This window comes from Gouania willdenowi, chromosome 4, assembly GCF_900634775.1.
Source record: "Gouania willdenowi chromosome 4, fGouWil2.1, whole genome shotgun sequence".
Lineage (NCBI taxonomy): Eukaryota > Metazoa > Chordata > Actinopteri > Blenniiformes > Gobiesocidae > Gouania > Gouania willdenowi.
The window spans coordinates 32631820-32652208 of record NC_041047.1 but is presented as its reverse complement, the minus strand read 5'-3'; the positions used below and the strand labels follow the sequence as shown (position 1 = coordinate 32652208).

At 38.2% G+C, this 20389-nt stretch overlaps 1 protein-coding gene across 1 annotated transcript in view; it reads right to left on the bottom strand.

Moving 5' to 3' along the window:
- The window catches only part of tmem131 (transmembrane protein 131), a 50429-nt gene that overhangs the window by 15840 nt on the left and 14200 nt on the right, over window positions 1-20389 (bottom strand). The window contains exons 6-28 of the mRNA XM_028443915.1: window positions 19227-19343; window positions 19025-19147; window positions 18868-18948; window positions 17175-17325; window positions 17025-17081; window positions 16879-16940; window positions 16682-16790; window positions 16169-16277; window positions 15915-16068; window positions 15654-15824; window positions 14788-14898; window positions 13106-13240; window positions 10448-10552; window positions 10270-10356; window positions 10035-10187; window positions 9876-9951; window positions 6510-6615; window positions 6279-6417; window positions 5856-5965; window positions 5705-5777; window positions 5404-5555; window positions 5194-5336; window positions 3777-3963 (exon numbers count right to left, since the gene is read on the bottom strand). Of these exons, the coding sequence (XP_028299716.1) occupies window positions 3777-3963; window positions 5194-5336; window positions 5404-5555; window positions 5705-5777; window positions 5856-5965; window positions 6279-6417; window positions 6510-6615; window positions 9876-9951; window positions 10035-10187; window positions 10270-10356; window positions 10448-10552; window positions 13106-13240; window positions 14788-14898; window positions 15654-15824; window positions 15915-16068; window positions 16169-16277; window positions 16682-16790; window positions 16879-16940; window positions 17025-17081; window positions 17175-17325; window positions 18868-18948; window positions 19025-19147; window positions 19227-19343 (2711 nt within the window). The remainder of the gene's footprint in view (window positions 1-3776; window positions 3964-5193; window positions 5337-5403; window positions 5556-5704; window positions 5778-5855; window positions 5966-6278; window positions 6418-6509; window positions 6616-9875; window positions 9952-10034; window positions 10188-10269; window positions 10357-10447; window positions 10553-13105; window positions 13241-14787; window positions 14899-15653; window positions 15825-15914; window positions 16069-16168; window positions 16278-16681; window positions 16791-16878; window positions 16941-17024; window positions 17082-17174; window positions 17326-18867; window positions 18949-19024; window positions 19148-19226; window positions 19344-20389) is intronic.

The window sequence follows — 20389 nt, the reverse complement described above, 5'->3', positions numbered from 1 at the left end:
GGAGTTAAGTAGGGTTGGGTATCGGTTGGGTTCTATTTAACCCTTCCTGACCGCCAGAGGCGGTGCTTCAAGCACTGAATGATACTGTCTCGTGAAGACGCAGGTCGAGTCTAATACCAACAAAGTCACTTCCAGTTCCGTCCGTGGTTCTGTCTCTTGAATCTGCGGGTTGTGTTTTGAGAGCGCCCGTGGCTTCACTGAAAATGAAGCCCGTGGTTTATCTCGTAGCGGCTCACGGATAGCTCTGTGACATATTACGGTCAGAGTAGCGGAGTCCCCGCCCTCCAGGAGCTGCAGCAGCTGTACCGATAAGATGTAGCTCACTCCTTGCCGAGACGATTAAGGACGCACCGCTAAATTGTGAGTACAACTTTTTTTGTTTCCCCGTTTTCACGTCTCCCCAGGGGGTGCATGCGCTGCTTCCGTGTGGAGGTTGTTTGGTACACACCTTGCAGAGGTAAAGGCAGTGTGTTAGCTTCCCTCTTCCTCTGCGGGTGCTTCATTAGTTACTCTGTTTACAGCATTGCTTTGTTTGTTGCCATTTAAACCGGTACTTTCATAAGCCTTTATAGGTGAAGTTAGTGTGTGTTCCGCTCCCCTCTACCGTTATTGGCATGTTGGCTAATTGGCTTGGGCCTGGATGCCAGGCTGCACAGTCACAAGCACAGAAAGGTCAAGGTAACCCTACAGTGCATCCAGGCCCTATCGGAATAGACTCATCAGTCCTTCATACTCCAGGGCATACCCATATGCCCTCCCTACAGGGAAACTATTACAACAGATGCCTCCCTAGCAGGGTGGGGAGCGGTCTGGGAAAACTGCATAGCCCAGGGACGTTGGTCGGCCCAGGGACGTTGGTCGGCCCAGGAGCTCCCAGCACACATCAACGTGCTGGAGTTGCGAGCCATGCATGCTGCGCTGAGGCATTTTTTGCCCTACCTCAGGGGCAGGCATGTACTGATTCGGGCAGACAATACTGCTGCTGTCTCCCATGTCAACCGCCAAGGGGACACGAGGTCACCCCAATTGCTGCACGTAACCCAAGATCTCCTGACTTGGGCTGTGTCCTGCCTGGCCAGTGTGAGAGTGATGTACATACCAGGTCGGATGAATCAGGTTGCACACTTCCTATCCCACAGCAGCCCTCATCCGGTGGAATGAAGGCTCCACCCAGAGGTAGTACTTCATATCTGGGCCGGTATGGCAGGGCGGGGGTAGATCTCGTTGCCTCAGAGGAGACAACACATTGCCCCCTGTGGTTCTCCTGGACAGAGGACACCAGTCCACTTGGAAAGGATGCCCTGGCACACGATTGGCCAGAAGGGCTTCTGTATGCTTTCCCGCCCCTACTGGTAATCCCAGCAGTGCTCCAGAGGGCTCTCCAGCAGGGCCACAAGATACTTCTGGTGGCCCCCTACTGGCCAGGCAGGACGTGTTTCCCCTGCTATGCCAGCTTTGTTGTGCTCCACCCTGGAGTCTACCCAACAGGCCAGACCTCCTGTCCCAACTGGAAGGTCAGATTTGGCATCCCAATCCTTATCGCCTACATCTGTGGGTATGGCCACTACAGGGCCCGAACCGCTACTAGGTGAGTGCTCAGACTCTGTCCTCTATACACTCCTTAATGCCAGGGATCCTTCTACAAGGATACAATATGAGAATAGGTGGCAGCTGTTCTCAGCCTGGTGTTTATTTGTCGATACATTTACGCTGGAACCGGTGCCATATCGGTACCGAAACGCAGTATTGATAAAGTTAAGTGCCTCATTACAACCCAATCTCTGAATTGAGTTTTTTTTTTTTTTTTTCTTAATTGAAATTGAATCCAATTGTTGGTTGAGTCTCCACATTACTCAAACACATGAAACTAGTGGTGTGCGATATGATGATCTTAGAGATAAAAGGATTACAATGTGACAATCTTCCTAACCACAGAGATGGTAGAACTGGCTGTAGTGCACATTTTATCTCTCACAGTGCCATAGGTGTGTGCGCCCATGCACAACCACAAGCAAAGTTTTGTTCTCTGCTAAATGGTGTGGCGTAGTGTTGGCTTGGTCACATCAGCGCGCTTGTGTTAACATGAGCTTTTTTGCCCCGATACAGACTAAAATTAATATCTCTGTATTTTATCTCAAAATAGCGATACAGTACATTATACAATATAATTTGCAATATTTTTAACTCAATAAAGTCTTACCAGAAAGACAATTCTGGGTTACATTTGCTGATGCAAACTGCCACACAGGCACATTAATTAACAAACACCACTTTTGGCTTTTACATGTGAGTTCTGAAGTGTGGCTAGTTTAGGGAAAGGTCTGGGTTAGGACGCACTCAGAAATCCATCCAACTGTGCTTTTCATGCTTTTCTCAGAAGTGGTGAAAACAGCAACACCTAAACTTAGTATTTTAATACAAAATAAGCTATAACACAAAAATGTATCGATATAGGTGATTTGTAATTTTCTATATTACCAAAACAGAAATCACGATACGAAATATCTTGACTCTCAATATAATGCCCAGGCCTAGTAGGAAGCAGGAAGAATTTTAACTGTCAGTCTCTGACAGAATTATCCTACTGCCTGTTGGGCTCGGGTCAGGTTCAGATACTTCTGGTTGTTACGCGGGCTGCCTCGGGAAAGAAAAATGTGGCCCTTTCTGAAAGTGAAACCACGAAGAGACAACAGCGCCATCCGCACAGGCATAACAAACAACTCTGTCACAGTGATCTTACAAGTGATGTTCCAAAATGGTGACACTAAGTACACTAATCTTTAACACATGCACTAGACATGCAATATTATATAGTAATGCTATTAATTAGGGAAGGCCGAAAATAAAGCATCGAAATAAAATATTTGTCCCGTTGCATTTATGGCTCTGAATGTGTACTGTACTAACCTCACAAAAATTAAAACACTGCATTTGTTTGAATTAATATTAATGCTTCAAAGCATCAATAAAAAATATGAAAGTATCTATTTAGCATTGACATTCCAACAATGCACAATATAAAATAAAATGTTTAACTTGACCCAATTATTGACCCTTATACAATAAATAATATTGTACAGACCTATAACTGACTGGGCTGCTGAAAGAGAATCAAATGAAATACGTTATCTCATTAAAACACAAAGTGCATTAAAGTTCTTGGTGAAGATCTGCCTTCTCTGCTGTATTTATTATCCAAGCATGTTCTTAGAAACGCACACGCTCTGTGTGCTATGTTTGAGGCGTCCATCATTTCTTGTGTGTGCTGGTTTATTCCCATCCAAGTAATGACCTTTATAATGCGGACCAAGTGCAGTCGTTATGCATACCAGAGCATCTCTATGAAACGTGCACTGATTCTGAAACCAGATGCACAGCCATGTGTCGGGCTGCCGTGTTGAGGTCCATGTTGTTGGAGGGCTACGTGTAAATACAGTGTCGACATGACACAGAAACATAAATACCACTTATATAACAGCCTCCATCTTTGTGGACAAGTGTGTGCGCTGACCATGGTATTTTTTTGTTTCCGAAAACGCACATTTCGGCCATTTTCAGGCCGAAAATTTGGTGCATCTACTACTATTAATTATGGTAATTTAAATGTCATCAAATTCATATTTAATCAAAAGGTCCCATTTGTTTTTTCCCCCATATTTTCAAATTATTTGATCCACTTCAGCCCTAGTCAAAATACATTATCAGTCTCTTAACCCCTGAACGACTATAAATTAAACAATTGACACAAGCACACAGACAAGAGTCCTTTCACTTACAGTATGATGAGGTCTTTTGAAGCGTTTGGCTTCAGTGCAAATTCTTGACAGTTGAGAACTTTAAATCCATATCCTTCACACAGTTGTCCGTTGATTTCGGCCGACTTGATGGTGATGGGAAGCAGGCCTGTGTTCTCCACTTTGAACGTACGTCTGAGGGTGAAGTTTGGCTCTCTGATCTTTGTTTCTGAAATAAAATATGCTTTTAGTGTGCCAATGTGAAAATTCAATAAAGAATTTGGAGGATGCGAACATCAATATTGCAATATCTTGTATACATAACCAATCACGCATTAATGAAACCTGATTTTAATTTATTCACTTTTACTCTAATGCTGCATTTCTACAGCTCAGCCTACATCATCAGGTGGACAATATTTGTATTTTATACAGACTGTACTATCTTACAGGACTGAGGCTCTCTGCGTCACCACAGAATACATGAATGAATGTATTTATCGGTCTGAAAGCGCCCAATGCAGGCGGACTTCAACAGCTGATAAATTGATATATTTCCTATAGGATGTCATCAGGTAAATGAAAAGATTGCATTAATGTCTAAATATTCTCTCTCTCCTGTCAGCTGTCAGATCCACACAGCGGCGTCTTCACAGAATGATCCACCTTTTATTGGGCGGGTTGTTTTCTAAGAGAACTGATTGATCAGGAGGTGGGGTTTTCCTACTCACTCAGATCTTATCCACTTCATAAACTGGTCCCGACCAGGTTAGGTGTTCAGCCTAATGGCGCGTTTCCATTGGCGGCATCGGCTCTACACTCCTCGCTTTCGGGACCCGATACTGATTTTCCAGAGTGTTTCCATTGAGCCCCAACCTGACACGCGAAACTGCCAGACTCCACGGATTGCACTTTTTTGCTGCCATCCGCACAAGATTGATCAATGGCGGCCAAATGCCTCCTCGCTGTGATGTCAGTGTCTGGTTTGTGCGTACGTCACATTTTCAGACCAGGGCTTCTTTTTTCGGAACCTCAACAAACAAGGTACTAAAAAAAGCAGCACCAGGTTCTCAGTGGAAACGCGCAAAAAGAGAGTAGAGCTGAGCCGAGTAGAGTTACCAAGTTGATTTAGCCCGGTAAGAAGTTATCCACCGCCGTAGTACAGCACACACAGATTAAATCCCGGAAGTTAGCATGATAAAGAGTAAATCCAGATCGTAGTACAGGCCTTTAGTGTAAAATATGTGTACGTCTTTTTTCTTTACACAAATAACGGCTGCATGAAGGAAAATGCTACCTTTACTCCTTTACAAACAAGCAACCAAACAGAACATGAGCCTTTTCTTCAGATCAGAGAGTGAAACTAATTTTAATCAGATGCCACTAAAGCCAAGACCTCAAATAAAAAGCACTTGAGCTTCTGATTTTTCTGGTGGTTTGTCTACATTTCTGAACTTACTGTCAGAGCAGTCTTTCAGCAGTGCCTCGCTCATCTTAAACCTCAGTGAGCTGCCCTGGCCGGGAGGCTTCCCTGCAACTTTCAGGCTTTCCGTTGTACCACGTCCATGAAGAACAATGGTGTCGATCACGGTCAGGTTATTCCTGAACAGACAGACATATTTTAGTGGGAAATGATCTAGAGCAGAGCTTCTTATGTTTGGAGAGTTACCTGATTATGAGTACGGAATGGACGCTGTGGTTGCTGATGGGAGTGAACTTCACGCTGAAGGACTTGACCTCACCAGGCAGGAGGAGGAGGTTGTACACAAAGGGTCTGCTTAAACCCTCTACAAAACCTGTACTGCTCTTCATTACCGTACTCTGCAGGACAAGCAACGGGTTTATTAGGGACAAACAGCTTCCACATGGTGCCTCGATCACACACAAGAAGTTTGTGATTATCCAAGCAATCAGCTGATCATTGTATGAGCAAAATGGTGAAGAGGCTCGGCAGTCATGCAGGTACTCACTTGATTTCTATGAACCTGGAACTCTAAGGTGTTTGTGTCAATGTTTATGTTTGACAAATTTCCTAAGAGCAGTCTGGGGGGAAAAAAGTTGATGTTAAAAAATAGAAAAATATAGAGAATTTCAAGTAGGTGGTTTGTAAAGGTTTCTCACCTGTCAGCCAGTTTGCCAGAAAACACAGAGGGATTAGGTAACAGAGCAAGAGGGAGAACCTGAACATATACAGGAACATCTGCAGGATTTTGCAGAATCACGTTCTCATCCTGTGAAAAACATTTAGGCTCCAGGTTATTTACGAAAGCAAGCACCTTTAATTGTACCTGCACTGCTTTGTGTGCCACATAGGAAACCAAAACCATGAATACTTGTTTATTTTTAAATAATTTCCCTTTAAAACTGTACAATTAAACTGAAAGCTTGAGGGAAAACAGCTACACAAGCCATGTCTAAATAGCTCAACCATGAGAACTTCCATAACACTTTGGCAAGAAGCCACAAAACAAATAAAAATCTACATTTCTTTAATAGCGGCATGATATCATACAATAAGATGACCATATTGAGGTTTCTACTTACCGAGGAGCCATTTGTGTTGGTGAGAGGAAACACGATTTGCTGTGAAGAATTAACCAATGAAGGCCACATCAAATGTGCCGTTACTTTCGCTTGTATGTTTTTCTGGAGGTCTGTGTTGACTTCAAAAAAAGCTTCAACTCTGTGGTTGCAAAAACAATAAAAAGGCTTGTTGAATTTGGTAAACAACCAAGTGATGACATGTAACTACACAGAAATAACTATTGAACGTACTTGTGTGCAGAAAGCTCTTTCCATCGTCTGAGAAGTTTCTGGTGAAGATCTACATCAGCATCCCAGATATCTTCCTGCAACACGAGCCCATGAGGTTTGGATTCGGCTGAGGAAGAATAAACATGTTACTAAGCCATGCAGACTCCTAAACCTCACTTTAACGGGCATGATAATACAAGTAAAGGAGATAAAATATGTGAGTGTGCACCTTGATAGCTGAGCTAATTGTACTGAATAGTATATAAACATTGGATGATCAAAGAACTTGCGTGACCGAAAGACTGAAAAACGAAACCAAAAAAAAGATTAATTGTGTGGATTAACAAAGTTTTCAGCATTCTCTCGACTACAATAACGTGGGAACACGGTGAAAACTTTGAAACCTCAAAATGTAAAACCTTTAGGGGCAGACTTATGAATGGTTTGCACCTATAAAAACGTGTACAAACGTATCGTATGGTATCAAAAATAAACTAAAAAAATGACTGAAATCAAACTATATGTCTTCATAAAAAATGGGCAAATTTGATCATAGTGGGGGCAACAAAAAGGTGATCTGATCCGAGGGCCATAATTTCAGAATATCATCTCAGCATTTAGAATAAAGATCAATCTGAAGATTAATACAAGGAACAAAATAAAAGGTTTAGTGTTTTGTCATTTTGTATATTTTTGTACAATTATGTGTTTTTGTGTTGTGTGTTATTGGAGTCATTTTGTGCATTTATTTAGTTTTGTTTTCGGAGTCATTTTGTGTACTTTTGTAGTCACTTTGGATAATATTTTCTAATATTAACTTTGTTGTCATTTTGTGTTTTTAAGTCATTTTTGTTCTCATTTTGTTTATTTGTGTATGTTCTTCAGAGCAATTCTTTGTATTTTTGCTGTTTGTGTGTTTTTGGAGGTCCTTACAGACGTTAAAATGCATTTAGGCAATATTAAATTCGAAAATAACATTCAAGTAACAGCACTTTCATTTACATTTATTTTGTAGCCTACATAATTAAATAAATTAAATGTATTCACAAAATAAATTAGTGTTTGTGTAATCATCTGTTCAAAGCAAAGAAGGAACTTCACCTGCTGCTCACTCACTGTTAAAAAAATAATTATTATTATTTGAGATCTTTTTATGCCCCTTAATGTGTACAGCAAAAGCTAAGATTTTCAAAAACAAAATGGGACAGAGACATTACACTACCAAAATCCAAGCGGTTGAGAATCAAGTTGCACAACAACTCTTCCTTTTATTTCCAAGTCACCAAAAAAATATCAATTAGTAGCTAATGGACCCTGAAAAGAAGAGAAGTGGGTCAGAAAATGGATCCATGGATAGTTGACGATGGTTGCATGATGTAAATAAAACTTAAAACTTTGATACAGGGCTAGAGTTAAGATCATCTCTGCACACAAAGGTTCTCCTGCGTGATGACTGAACTGTTTATAGGATGCAAGGATGACTTTATCAGGGTTCCTACAGCTTCAGTCAAATCACATTCAAGACTTTTTATTTCCATTTCAAATTAAATTTAAGACCATCTTCACAGTAAATACAATTTGGGGAAAAACACCACATCAACTACAGAATAGGGCAATTTTTCAAGTGTTCTAGTGCAGACGTGCAACTGGCTGCCCACAAAGTAAAAACACAAAAATGCACAAAATGATAGTAAAATAGACAAATAAAACAAACTCAAATAATCAAAATCAGTCAAAAAACACACAAAATAAATAGCGAGAAATCTATCAACCAACAACAAAAATACAATAAATAATAACCATTAAGAAAAAATCTTTGTTGGACAGGCAATTTTTGTAAATTTACATTTCCCTATGTTGTTTGTTCATCCCACTGCAACCACGTCACTGTTTTGTAATTGATTCCGCCATCGTGATTGCGCCATGTTACGCTAAATTCTAAATTTTTAACAAAAACTAATGTTACCATTAGGAATGTGCGATATTTTATCGTTTATGATTTATCGTCCAAAACATTCTCACCGGTAAGAATATGTCATTCCACGATATAAACAATAAATTCCCATGTCGGAAATTAGCGAGGGCCACAGGCCATTTGTCCCTCAATTTGTTTGTTGTCAACAACTTATTATTCTCTGGAGCAGAACGCTGTTTAAGGAAGCTCTGCCACCGCCCCTGCACACACTGTTGTCCGTGTGTGTGAGTGAGGTGTTCGTCACGGCTACCTGAAGCTGCGATACATCATGGACCACTACTTGGTTCAGACCATCCAACAAAGGGAACCGATTCAAGTTCCTCCGTCAGATCCACCCAAAGTTCCACAAACACGGGGACAGAGATGAACCCACAGCAACTATCATGAACTGGAAATTCAACTAAAGCTAACTATGCTAAGCTAACCCACCGACACACAGACTGGACAAAGAGCTAAAGCTAACCACTCCATATAAGGAATAGTAAAAAAAAAAAACACGTCTTACTGTCATAAAACCACAGAGAGCCATCGATTTGTTTATGGTCAGATTTAACACTTGTATGGAAGGATAAAAACTAAACATGTCACACGTTGTGTGAAGTAAATGTTAGCATAAATAATGTCACTATTAATTTGTCCCAACTTGTGTAACACAATATTTTTTAATTATATTTCACATGTTCACAAGACAAAGCTGGTCCCATTAGACTAATGTAACTATTGAGATTATTACACCAAAATATACTGAATGATTAAATCATCAGCTTGATCTGGTTTAATTATAGGAAATCAGAGATATATTTATTAATCATAACTTTATGTAACTCATTATCAAATATGAAATAAACAAGATTTATCAGCAGTAAAAACTAATGGAGTTATTATTGCTTTTCATAGGCTTTTTTTTTAAATTATTTTATTTCAAGTGAGGAAATAAATGAATTACAAACAATAACATTAATAGAGTGATCTACATGTACAAATATATTCCATAAAATATCAGCTCATGAACTCTGACTCAGCAGCTATTGTAGCCTTTTTAAATGTGTCTAGTGTTGATGTATTCAGGTTTATTTGTTTGTAAGGAACCTGTTTACACTAAGTTGTGATTTTTTTTTTAAAATAGTTTTCATTTATTGTGATTTTTATCATTATCGTGATAAATACCAGAAATTATCGGGATCATTTTTTTTGTCAATATCGCCCATCCCTAGTTACCATTTATTTTGAAATGTGAGACTACTTACAATCATAAAAATCATACTTGTGTGTTAAAATGTAAGACTTTGGAAACATTAGTTTAAGACATTTTAATGACAATTAATGTTTTATTTTTAGATTCATGAATTCAATGCCTTTTAAGTAGCTTTAGTTGCACAAAATCTTAATGTTACACAGAAAACAAAACTTACATTTAAGCACAAATGGCAGGCCCACGTAACAGTGATCACCACACTGCAAGCCAGCGTCAAAATAAATATTTGCCACCTGGAAAACAAGGAGAAATAAAAATAAGTTTGTATAAACAACTGTGACTGACTTTTTTTCCCTTCTTGGTGGGGACTTCCCACCTTTGATTTGCGTCTGGGCTCTAGTTCGTCTTTGTTGTTGCGGAGCCGTTTGTAATAAAAACGGATGTCTTCTGTGAGGGAGCGGATCTGCTGGAGTCTAACTTTCTGTGTGAAAGAGCTTTGAATGTTGAGGCTTTGATGAACAACTTTCCCCTATCGATGAAAAAAATTAGAAATCAATATGCAGTTATGTCTCTAGTAATACCACAGGGGTTTGACAGGACACGTTACTCACAGGGAATGAAGGGGGCAAAATCATGTGTTTGGGAGAACTGTTCAATGTTCCCACTGCAATCAGAGCTTTTACTGGGATGGTCAATATCTGAAGGTACAAAAAACAAAAGCCAAATATAAATGTTTTTCATTTAAAAATGTAAATTCAAGGTGAGAATCTCTATGGTTTGTGAGCCTACCTCATAATCAGTGGTGATGTGTATGGCTCCATCGTAAGTGCCTTCCAGCGCTTTGGCCACCAAAGTCACTCTGAAGGCTGCATAGAAGCCTGATGCTAATATTACCTGCAGGCAAAGACAGAAACAGACTTGTTTTGTACATACAGAATGACACGGGTTATGCATGACAAAGACTATTTCCAGGCTTTGCAATAAAAGCATTTTGTAAATCTGTGAGTAGTTTAAATTAAAAAACAAGTATGAATGTGGCAGTTTATTATTCATTTGCTGCAGATATGTATTAATCCAGCAGACCATCCCCCATGTCAAATACTCACCTGAATTATTCTTTTTTTTAATTACACAGTAGTCTCAGAGCATGAAAATGTAAAGAGAATAACAGGCTGCTTGTTTGATACACTAACTGAATTCAGCTTATTTGCAACGTTATTGGATCAACTCACAACAAATCTGTTGCACATATTCAGTGGAGACAGTAAATAACACATCTTGAGCCCTATTCGCACAGGATTAGTTTTACCTTGGGACCACATGTAATAAATATGACCTCCCAACTTCAGCTTTTCATGTGACGCATTCGCACGAGATAACCGAAGCCAGAGATTTTGCTGAAATTTACGGACATCTCCCGGATATGATGTCAACACAATGTAAACCAAATATAAAAAATATAAAAACCGAATTGTTTTGTTTTATTAATTTAAAACCAGAAAAACAAAAAAACAAACAAGCAGCGTTTTTCTGTTTTAAAATTAAATCTGGTTCTAGTAGTATGTTTTAATCTCACCACACAGAGAGGACCGACAGACAGACTTTTACTCTGCTGGGTTTGATAAAAAATTATCTTGTATCATGTTTTCCACCTCACACTGATGGCAGAAGTGTCATTTGTGTGTCGATGACATTTCATGAAAGAGTTATTGATGCTGGAAGTCCGAATTTGTGAATATCTGACAACTTTACCGAACAGTGTTACGGTCCAAATAGTATCCAGATTAACTGGTGACTTTTGCTCCCGGTCCGGACATAAAACAAAGCAACACATAAGTCACATTACTGGTGATTTGAAACGTTATTAATACATATATAAATTAAAACATAAAAATGGATGTTACGTAAAACATGCACATACGTGGAACCTGAGGCGGTGTAACGAATCTACTGGTGCTCCTCGTTTCTTGCGATCAACTTCCATGTGTGTTGACGGCTACTGTTAGCGGTATTTATAATGTGCAAAATAAACATTATAGTGCCCTCAAAAAAGCTGTAATTGTTTTTTGCAAAAGTGTCAAATGGCAGAAGTTCTAACATCTATTGTTCCTCACACCAGCCTAACAGTTGATAGTGACCAGTTTATTTGGATACCAACAGGACCGTAACACCGCGAAACAAAACATAAACGTGAGCAGCTTTTTACGAGCTAAATCATCCACACACTGAATGAAAACATGAAAAGGACCAGAAAACAAAAAAACGAAGGGTATATGGATTCAGAACCTGCCCATTTCTGTCCAAATCACAGAGATGCCTATTCACATTGGATTAGTATTATCACAGGATCTCGGAGTTCAGCAAAATATAGTAGGTAATATGTGGGGAAATTTTCACTTTACAAATTACTGACATGTGGTCCCTAGGTAAAACTAACCCCGTGCAAATAGGGCTTTAGAGTGCATTGACTTTGCAATCTTCTCCCAAGGGTCTGTCAAGTGTTATAACACCAAGAACAGTACAATCTGAAAAGCCTCTAGAAAACAACTGCAGCTGTCTTTACCTCAAGGATACAAACAGCGGCACTTTCAAATGACACAGAACACGCACATCCTGAAGGACAGAGACGAATATCTACTGCTGTTCTTTAACATTTTCACTGCATGTTTGTATTATTATTAAATATAGAATAGAATTCAAGATTCTTCTTCTCACTTATAAAGCCCTAAATGGACAGGCACCAGTCTATCTCAAGGAGCTTGTAGTGCCATACAATCCCCCCAGAACACTACGCTCTCAAAATGCTGGTCTACTCGTTGTTCCATTTGTCTCTAAAAGTAGTATAGGAGGAAGAGCTTTCAGTTATCAGGCCCCACTTCTCTGGAACCATCTACCAACCACGGTTCGGAGAGCAGACACCCTCTCTACCTTTAAGGTAGGAATGGGATCCACACAAGGTTCCTGCTGCTTAACAGAAGGTTTTCCTTGCCGCCATGATGAATTCATGTTGGGTGTGGGATACATATGCATGTGTATATACGTATATATGCATATGTGTGTATCCATAAAATGAAGAGTCCGTCCTTAAGACTGCTCTACTGTAAAGTGTCTTGAGATACCATTGGTTATGATTTGGCGCTATACAAATAAAAGATTGATTGATTGATTGATTGATTGATTGAGATTGATATTATAAAAGCAAACGGCCGTTACAAATTAGGGTGATTAAATAGAGAAATGTTGAACCTCAGTTGTAAAATGTATGTTTAAATGACACTTTGAGAGCTAATGTGAAACTGCAAAGATGCTCATCACAAAATACCGTTGAACCAGACTAAAACAAATGTTTTTAAAACCCATGTGTGTTACTGAAGAGACAAAGAAAGGGTTTCATGGGATTTGGAAAATAAATTGTTATTGGAATGAGATAAGATATGGAGAGGTTACCGTCTTGTGATGGGAGACTGAAGTGTTCTGCAGTTCTTGAAGGCGACTCAGGGCCACGTTTGTGTTTCCCTTCTCTGTTTTTAGCAGCTCCATTGACAGACTGTCTCCCGTCACCAGCCAGGACTTAATCTCCAGCTGCAGAACAGAAACAGTATATCATTCTCTAGGGACAAGGAGTGTGTTTGTCCTTTGGGTGAACTCTATGTGACTTGTACTATAACTTGTTCACAGTTTATCAGTCTTTGCTGTTGGGGGAAGAAGGGCTCACATTGACAAACCACAAACTCATTTGAAAGCAAAAGCAAAGTCAACAGAAAGACTTCACACACACCTTACAAAACATACTGATTGAACACTACGATAGAAAATAAAGACTTGATGGGGCAGTATTATGAAAAATGCACTTTATAATGGTTTTGCTACAGTGATATACTTATATCCCTTTAACCTCATTCATTGGACCAACATTGAAAAAGTTGTTTACTCTCTCCTTTGTTATTCCACAGTTACTTACTTTGTCATATATGTAAAGCTACATACAACACGAAATGTGTTCTCTGCATTTAACTTTTCCCTGAGGAGCATGGGAGCAGCTAGGGTTAATATAAAGGACTGATCAACATCCCACAGTGATGGACCAGGGAGATTAGAACCAGTGACCCTACGATTACACGCCTGCTCCCTTAACCACTAGTCCTTTCATCCACAGATAATATATTCACGTTCAGTATATAATCTAAAGCACTCATAATCAGTTCCATTTTTAGTAGCCTCGTATCGCCTTTGACATGATCTGACGTAGGGATGTAACGATTCACTCAACTCCCAATGACTCGATTCACGATACGATTCTCTCACAATTTATTTTACAAAATGAGACTGTAGACAAATCATGACTGAAAATTTTTTTTTTTTTCTTCAAAAATAAAATTACTGTAGTATGTTCTTTTGTCTTTCATTGTCAAAAGAATCCCTTGATAAACTATGCAAAACAATGCTATTTAATTAAAAACAAATCCTGAAATAAAGAAATAGTACACATGAAGAAGAAGCCTATTCATTTAAATTCTGGCTCTACAGTAAAATATGCAAAACTGCATAACAGATCCTCTTCTTTTTAAAAGTACTGAAAATGTATTTTGTGCCTTAACAATTGGACTTTAAAACAAATCCCATATCAAAGAAATATTATAAATAAAAAAACTGTCGCTTTCATTCTCTCTCTCTTGTTTCTGCCTTTCACAGTGGTGAGTCCTGAAGTTCAAATTCTAAATAGATAGTGCCCTTTGCTGTTAAAAAAATAAATAAATAAAAATAAACATTTAATTTTTTTTTTTTTTTTTTTTTTTTAAAGTACTGCGATTTCAATTTCAGAGTATCAATGTAAACCGTGACACCTTTGAACCAATTTTTAACTGGCTCCCGATTAATCTTTACATCCCTTATCTGACGTGTTTTACTGTAATGTGCCGTAACGAGAGTGTGTAGATAGCAAAGAAAATTGCTATGGTGATCAGCTGTGGCATGAAGTTTGAATCTACACAAGCTGCGGAAAACAGGCGAGTTTGTGAAAATAAACCTCAAATACTATGTTGTTGGGGTTCTAAGAACAAATGGAGATGGGTGAAAAATAGCATAATACTGGACCTTTAAATTGACTTTCATTTAATTTCACCTCTCACCTCTATGGGATTACTGTTGACCACCACAAATATGATGCTGCTGGTGTCTGTTGCACTGCGAACACCAAAGTCCAGTAGATTATCCTTCAAGCTAGGAGGCAGGACCAGGTGCTGCAAACACACAAAACACGTCTTGAAACATTCACACAGTGTGAAAAACCCCCAGTCATAAATTATAATGAAACTTAAGGGGCTTTTGCGACTACAGCTAAAATTGAAAAAAATGCACTATTGTTTAAATGTGCAAAATGTGTGTGTTGTAGAAAGTAACTACAAGCCACTTTTATAACCACTGTTGGAACTTTGATAACTGGTTTACTGTTTCATGTCAGTTGAAAAAAATTTAAGAAAAGCGTTTTTGCTTTAACTTTTATTTTGAACATCTCAGAAATGGAAAAAAATAGAAAATTTCAAAATAAAGTTTGTTTGACCTTGTTATTTCTTGTCGAATAAAATTTCAAAGACCAAAATTTGTACAAACATTTTTAAATAAGTTAAACTATGCAAAGTTTTTTTTTTGTTTAATTTTTTAGTCCTTGCCTGGCCATCATTGCTTACTAGCACTAAGGTGTCACCATATAGCAGGAGTTTCTGTTCAAAGTATTTTGACAACTGATAAGCTATCTACCGTCTAGTTTACAAGTCACACTTCCTGTTAAATGTGGAACAAAAATTAAAGCATTAATTGAACCAAAAACAAACATATTGACTGCTAGATAAACTGCAATAAATAGATACTGTAGATTTATGATTTCTCTGAATACTTGGCGAATACATTAACATGCACGGCATGCAGAAAAAATGTGTGAAAGCCAAACTACAAAAACAAGCTTTAAACAGTTTGAAGGCAGCTGTAATTTGCTGACCTCTAAAAAGCCTGTGTAAGCCCGAACGGGCAGATGAAACTTTGATGCATTTGTGATGAGAAGTATGTTTCCATCAATATGGATGGACGGTCTGACTGGCCGAAACAGGAGGGAGAAAATGTAGCGAGACTCATGTGGGGGGATGATAATGGCTGTGCTGAAGTTCTGCACCTAAAACAGATATGAGAGAGAAAGTTACAAATTGTTTTCTGTCCAAATCTGACCTTTAAAGTAACTTCATGCAAACACAATTCAGCTCACATTGAACATAGTTTTGGCCTCTTCTGGCAGCGAAACATTGTGTAACTGGATTGCAAAGTTGAAGGCATTTGTGAGAAAGATGGGTTTGTCCACGGGGTCCACAGGGCTGTCTCTGATGTGGAACAGTGTTGCTGTGTGGTCAAACCCCAGGTAACTGTTGTATGAGGAAAAGTGCAATTAAAGTAAAATCACAATGACTCTCTAAATTAAGTACAGAATTAATATTTCTTTCTCTTAGTAACAAACCAACTCACCCTTCTAAAACCTCAGCCTGGTATGGGATTTCAAGCTTGGAATAAGTTTTCTCTTTTGCTTTTACAGTTATTTTACCTGCAAACTGATATGGTCTTCTTGCTTTTGAGGCTGCAAAGGTAACACATCATTGAAAGGGGGAATAAATGTGCTGCAACTGACAAAAACCACGAAAAGAGGAAGTTATGCAAAAATGAAAGATTGTGACAGTAACTAAATACTGTTACTGAAAACATCTGAGAAAAACAGAAGCTTCACTTTAGCATTTTACATTGCCGGAAACTGAGAGAAAACCCCCCATTAAAAATGCTGATAAGTCAAAGTCCTAAGATGACAGCTTTGTTTCAAGTCATGTATTTAGGTCATAAGGGAAACAAGAACAAAGAAATTGTGAACAGTTTCCTGCTCAGAAGCAAAATGTTTCTAAAAAAAGTTCAGTTCCAGTCGACTCAAGCTGTTCATTTTAGAAAATCAAATATGTAAGTTACCATATTAACAGAAAAATCATAACTTACCATCAAAACTTATGCTTGCAACTTTGGTGTATCTGCTCTCGCCAGCTTTGAGAGTAACTGCTTTAAAGTCTACTGTGACGGCTTCATTTGATGGTGTTGTGCGTATACTCTGAAAAACAAAGAGGAGTTGGCATTAATAAATGGTTTAACATTGATTTGTAAAGCTTTGCCTACAAAGGCACAGTGTTGAAACGCACTGTGATTGGAACATCTTTTGCTCCTGAGTTCAAAAGGTGTAAATTCAGCAGTTTTGGTCGATCTGTGGAAAAGTTAATGTAGAAAATAGAGTAAGAGTCAGCATCAGTAAAAAGACAGGGCAAAATCATGATTTAAGAATTCATACCTTGTGATCGAAGAGTACCAAAGTCAAGCATCTCTGTGGATGAGTATATACCAGGGGCTGCAAACACAGAGGAAAACATCAATGACTGTTTGTGCTCTATTCATTTCTCAGAAGTTAATGGGGATTTATTTTGATATTTTGACATGACACCTGATGTAACTTCCACCTCCACGGGGAGGATGATGAACTGGTCCTCACTGGGAGCGTTGGTTTTAATTCTGATGAAAGCTGTGTGGTTGTCGACATCTCTTGATGAGAAGCTGGCTCTCATCACTCCTTTTGTTTCAAAAGGAGGAATCTCCTGGAGGGGGACCATATGAGTATGTCAGCAGAAAGCAGGATGTCTTCATTTATTTCAATCCTTCCAATTATTACATTTCTATTGTTTGTGAATTATTAGATTTGCAAAATGCAAAAGACTTAAATTCTCTAATGAATCCCAATATCATCAAATCATCAGAGAGAAAAGCATTTACAAGCAAACATCGGTTTGATAAAACTGCAATCATTGTTAAGATGACACAGTGGTTTATTGTCGTACAAACACAATTTATCAGTTATTCCGCCATCTACAGTCTGCCTTTGGCATCATTCAGTATCAGTTTTACCAGGTCAAACTGGTGCTAATTGCTGATAATAAAATGCTGTTTTCTATGAAGATGAATATGCTAGCTGTACTCAAGTCCATCACATCTAATACAGGTGTTCCTCTCTATTTTGTGGACTCTTAAAAATCCTTGAGACTCCACTTTGATGTGGATCTCTATTTTAAGCCGCCATTGAAAACCTTTTGAAGAAAGCGAAGGTAAAGCTAGGGTTAGTTTTTAGAAATAAATTCTGTCTATCTTTTAATACCAGTAAACTACTTGTAGCTGCTATGGACTATGGAGACACTGTCTATATTAGAATACACAAATATATTAGAATACATCAACACTAGACACATTAAAAAAGGCTTCAATAACTGCTGACTCAAAGAGCTCAAGAGTTGATATTTCATGGAATATATTAGTGCATGTGGGTCACTCTATTAGTGTTTTTGTATGTAATTAATTTATTTCCTCACTTAAAATTAAATTACTTTCTTAAAAAAAGCACATGAAAAGCAATAATAACTTCATTAGTGTTTTTACTGTTGCTGAATTTATCTCATTTATCTGATAATGAGTTACATAAAATTATGGTTAATAAATATCTCTCTGATTTCCTATAATTAAACCAGATCAAGCTGATGATTTAATCATTCAGTATATTTAGGTGTAATAATCTCAATAGTTACATTAGTCTAATGGGACCAGCTTTGTCTGTGAACACGTGAAATATAATTAAAAAATATTGCGTTTCACAAGTTGGAACGGATGAATAGTGACATTAGTATTTATGCTAATATTTATTTCACACAACGTGTGACATGTTTAGCTTGTATTCTTCAATACAAGCGTTAAATCTTAACATAAACAAATCAGTGGCTCTCTGTGGTTTTATGACAGTAAGATGTGTTCTTTTCATTTGGTCTATTCCTTATATGGAGCGGTTAGCTATAGCTCTTAGCCCAGTCTGTGAAGAGAATAATAAGTTGTTGTTTTGGCCCGTGGAACAAAGTCTTTAGGGGCATTCTTGGCTAATTAAAAGACGAATGGCCCTTGGACCTCGCTAATTTCCGACATGGGAATTTGTCGTTTCTATCGTGGGATGACATATTCTTACCTGTGAGAATGTTTTTGACGATATATCGTGAACAATATACCGCACATTCTTAGTACATACTGCAGCTTTAATAGGACTACCTGTATAAATAAAGGTCTCATTTTAAAAAACTACAGGAACAAAAGGAGAAACTCACCCATAGCTTTCCAGTCCCTCCTTGTTGGCCTGTAGGAAGCTCTAAATGCAGATCACCACCACTGGAGTACATCTCAACAACCTGAAAGCAAGACAGCAAAGACCATTATTGGAACTTATTTAGAAAAAAATTGGGAAACAGAATTCTACAACATTACCTGCAGTGGTTCACTGAATGGGTTGTGAATGCTTATTAGAGGTGAGAAGCTGCTGTTTACTGGGACTCGGGCCCCAATAAAGGGCCTCAGTCTGTAAGGGTTTGGGATGCCAACCCCAAAAACCTTCAAAAAAAAAAAAAGAACATTAGTCCTGTCCAGGGGAGGCTAAAATCCAAAAGTGTACGGAAGGAACAGTTTGTACCTGGTATGTAAACACTCCATGGTGTGTTGTATTAATAAATAAAGTGTTTTCTACATTTCCAACTACTCGAGCAAGAAACACTACATCAAATGATGTGTTTCCGCCAGGGGGGATTATCTATTAAAAAAGATAAACAAAGACATCAAGATAAATTGAGAGCAGTACCAACATAAGATATCAGATGTCTTTCTCTTATGACCAACAAACACATAGCCTTATTTTTTTCAAAGACCTGATATGAACACATCTCAAGCTGTCTCGTGGCAGCTTACCTTTTCACTTTAGACTGACATGCTGACTCTCTCTACCCTGCGTTGTTGTTCTTTTTCTTCCAGTAAACTAGATGCAGCAGAGGCATGTTGCTGCCCCCACAGGTGAGCAAAGTTACTGTATACGTGCACCATAAATACTGTGGTGTAGACTGGGTGGACTTGTCTTTTTTAAAGGATGTCATTATGATGATCACTACATATCAGCTGTGTAGTTTTAGTTTTAGACTGGCATGAATTGGTAGCATGGCAGTGGCACTTAAAAAAAAAAAAAAAAAAAAAGTCTTATTTATTACATTTTTGTTACATTCAGTTTGAATCTTGACAAGCTCATACAGAGTTAGAAGTCAAAATAATTTTTATTTTTCTGGTATTTAAAAAAAAAATCTAAATATCATATCTATCTAATGAACCCAATATCTTGTACCATATCATACACCCAGTGTATTGTCCCATGACAACTTTAGCATTTCAGTAGTGACAATGGTTAAAATTGGAAAATGTGGCTTTATTTTATTTTGGCAGCAGGTCCTAATTGTCAGTTTCCATTTTCATTTTAAATGCACCAAATAATGTCATGTTTTCCATTAGTGCCATTCTAAAAACTGACTCTTAAACCAAACAGTGAATTTAACTTTCTCCACTCGTGGATAGATAAAACAATAAATATTTAATCATTGGTAGTTTGTTGTGTGTTGTTTTAAATTTAAAGGAATTTACTTTGCTATGTATAAAACTTTCTGACTTTCTCTAATGTAAAAGCCTTGAACTGAGAATTGTGCACATTTAGAGTTTCAAGCAGGAAAATCAAGAAAACATGTATGTTCTATGTCTGGTAAAAATTACACCCACACGAGCTTGCATGCAATGTGTGCGCTCAAAGCAAAGAGCATA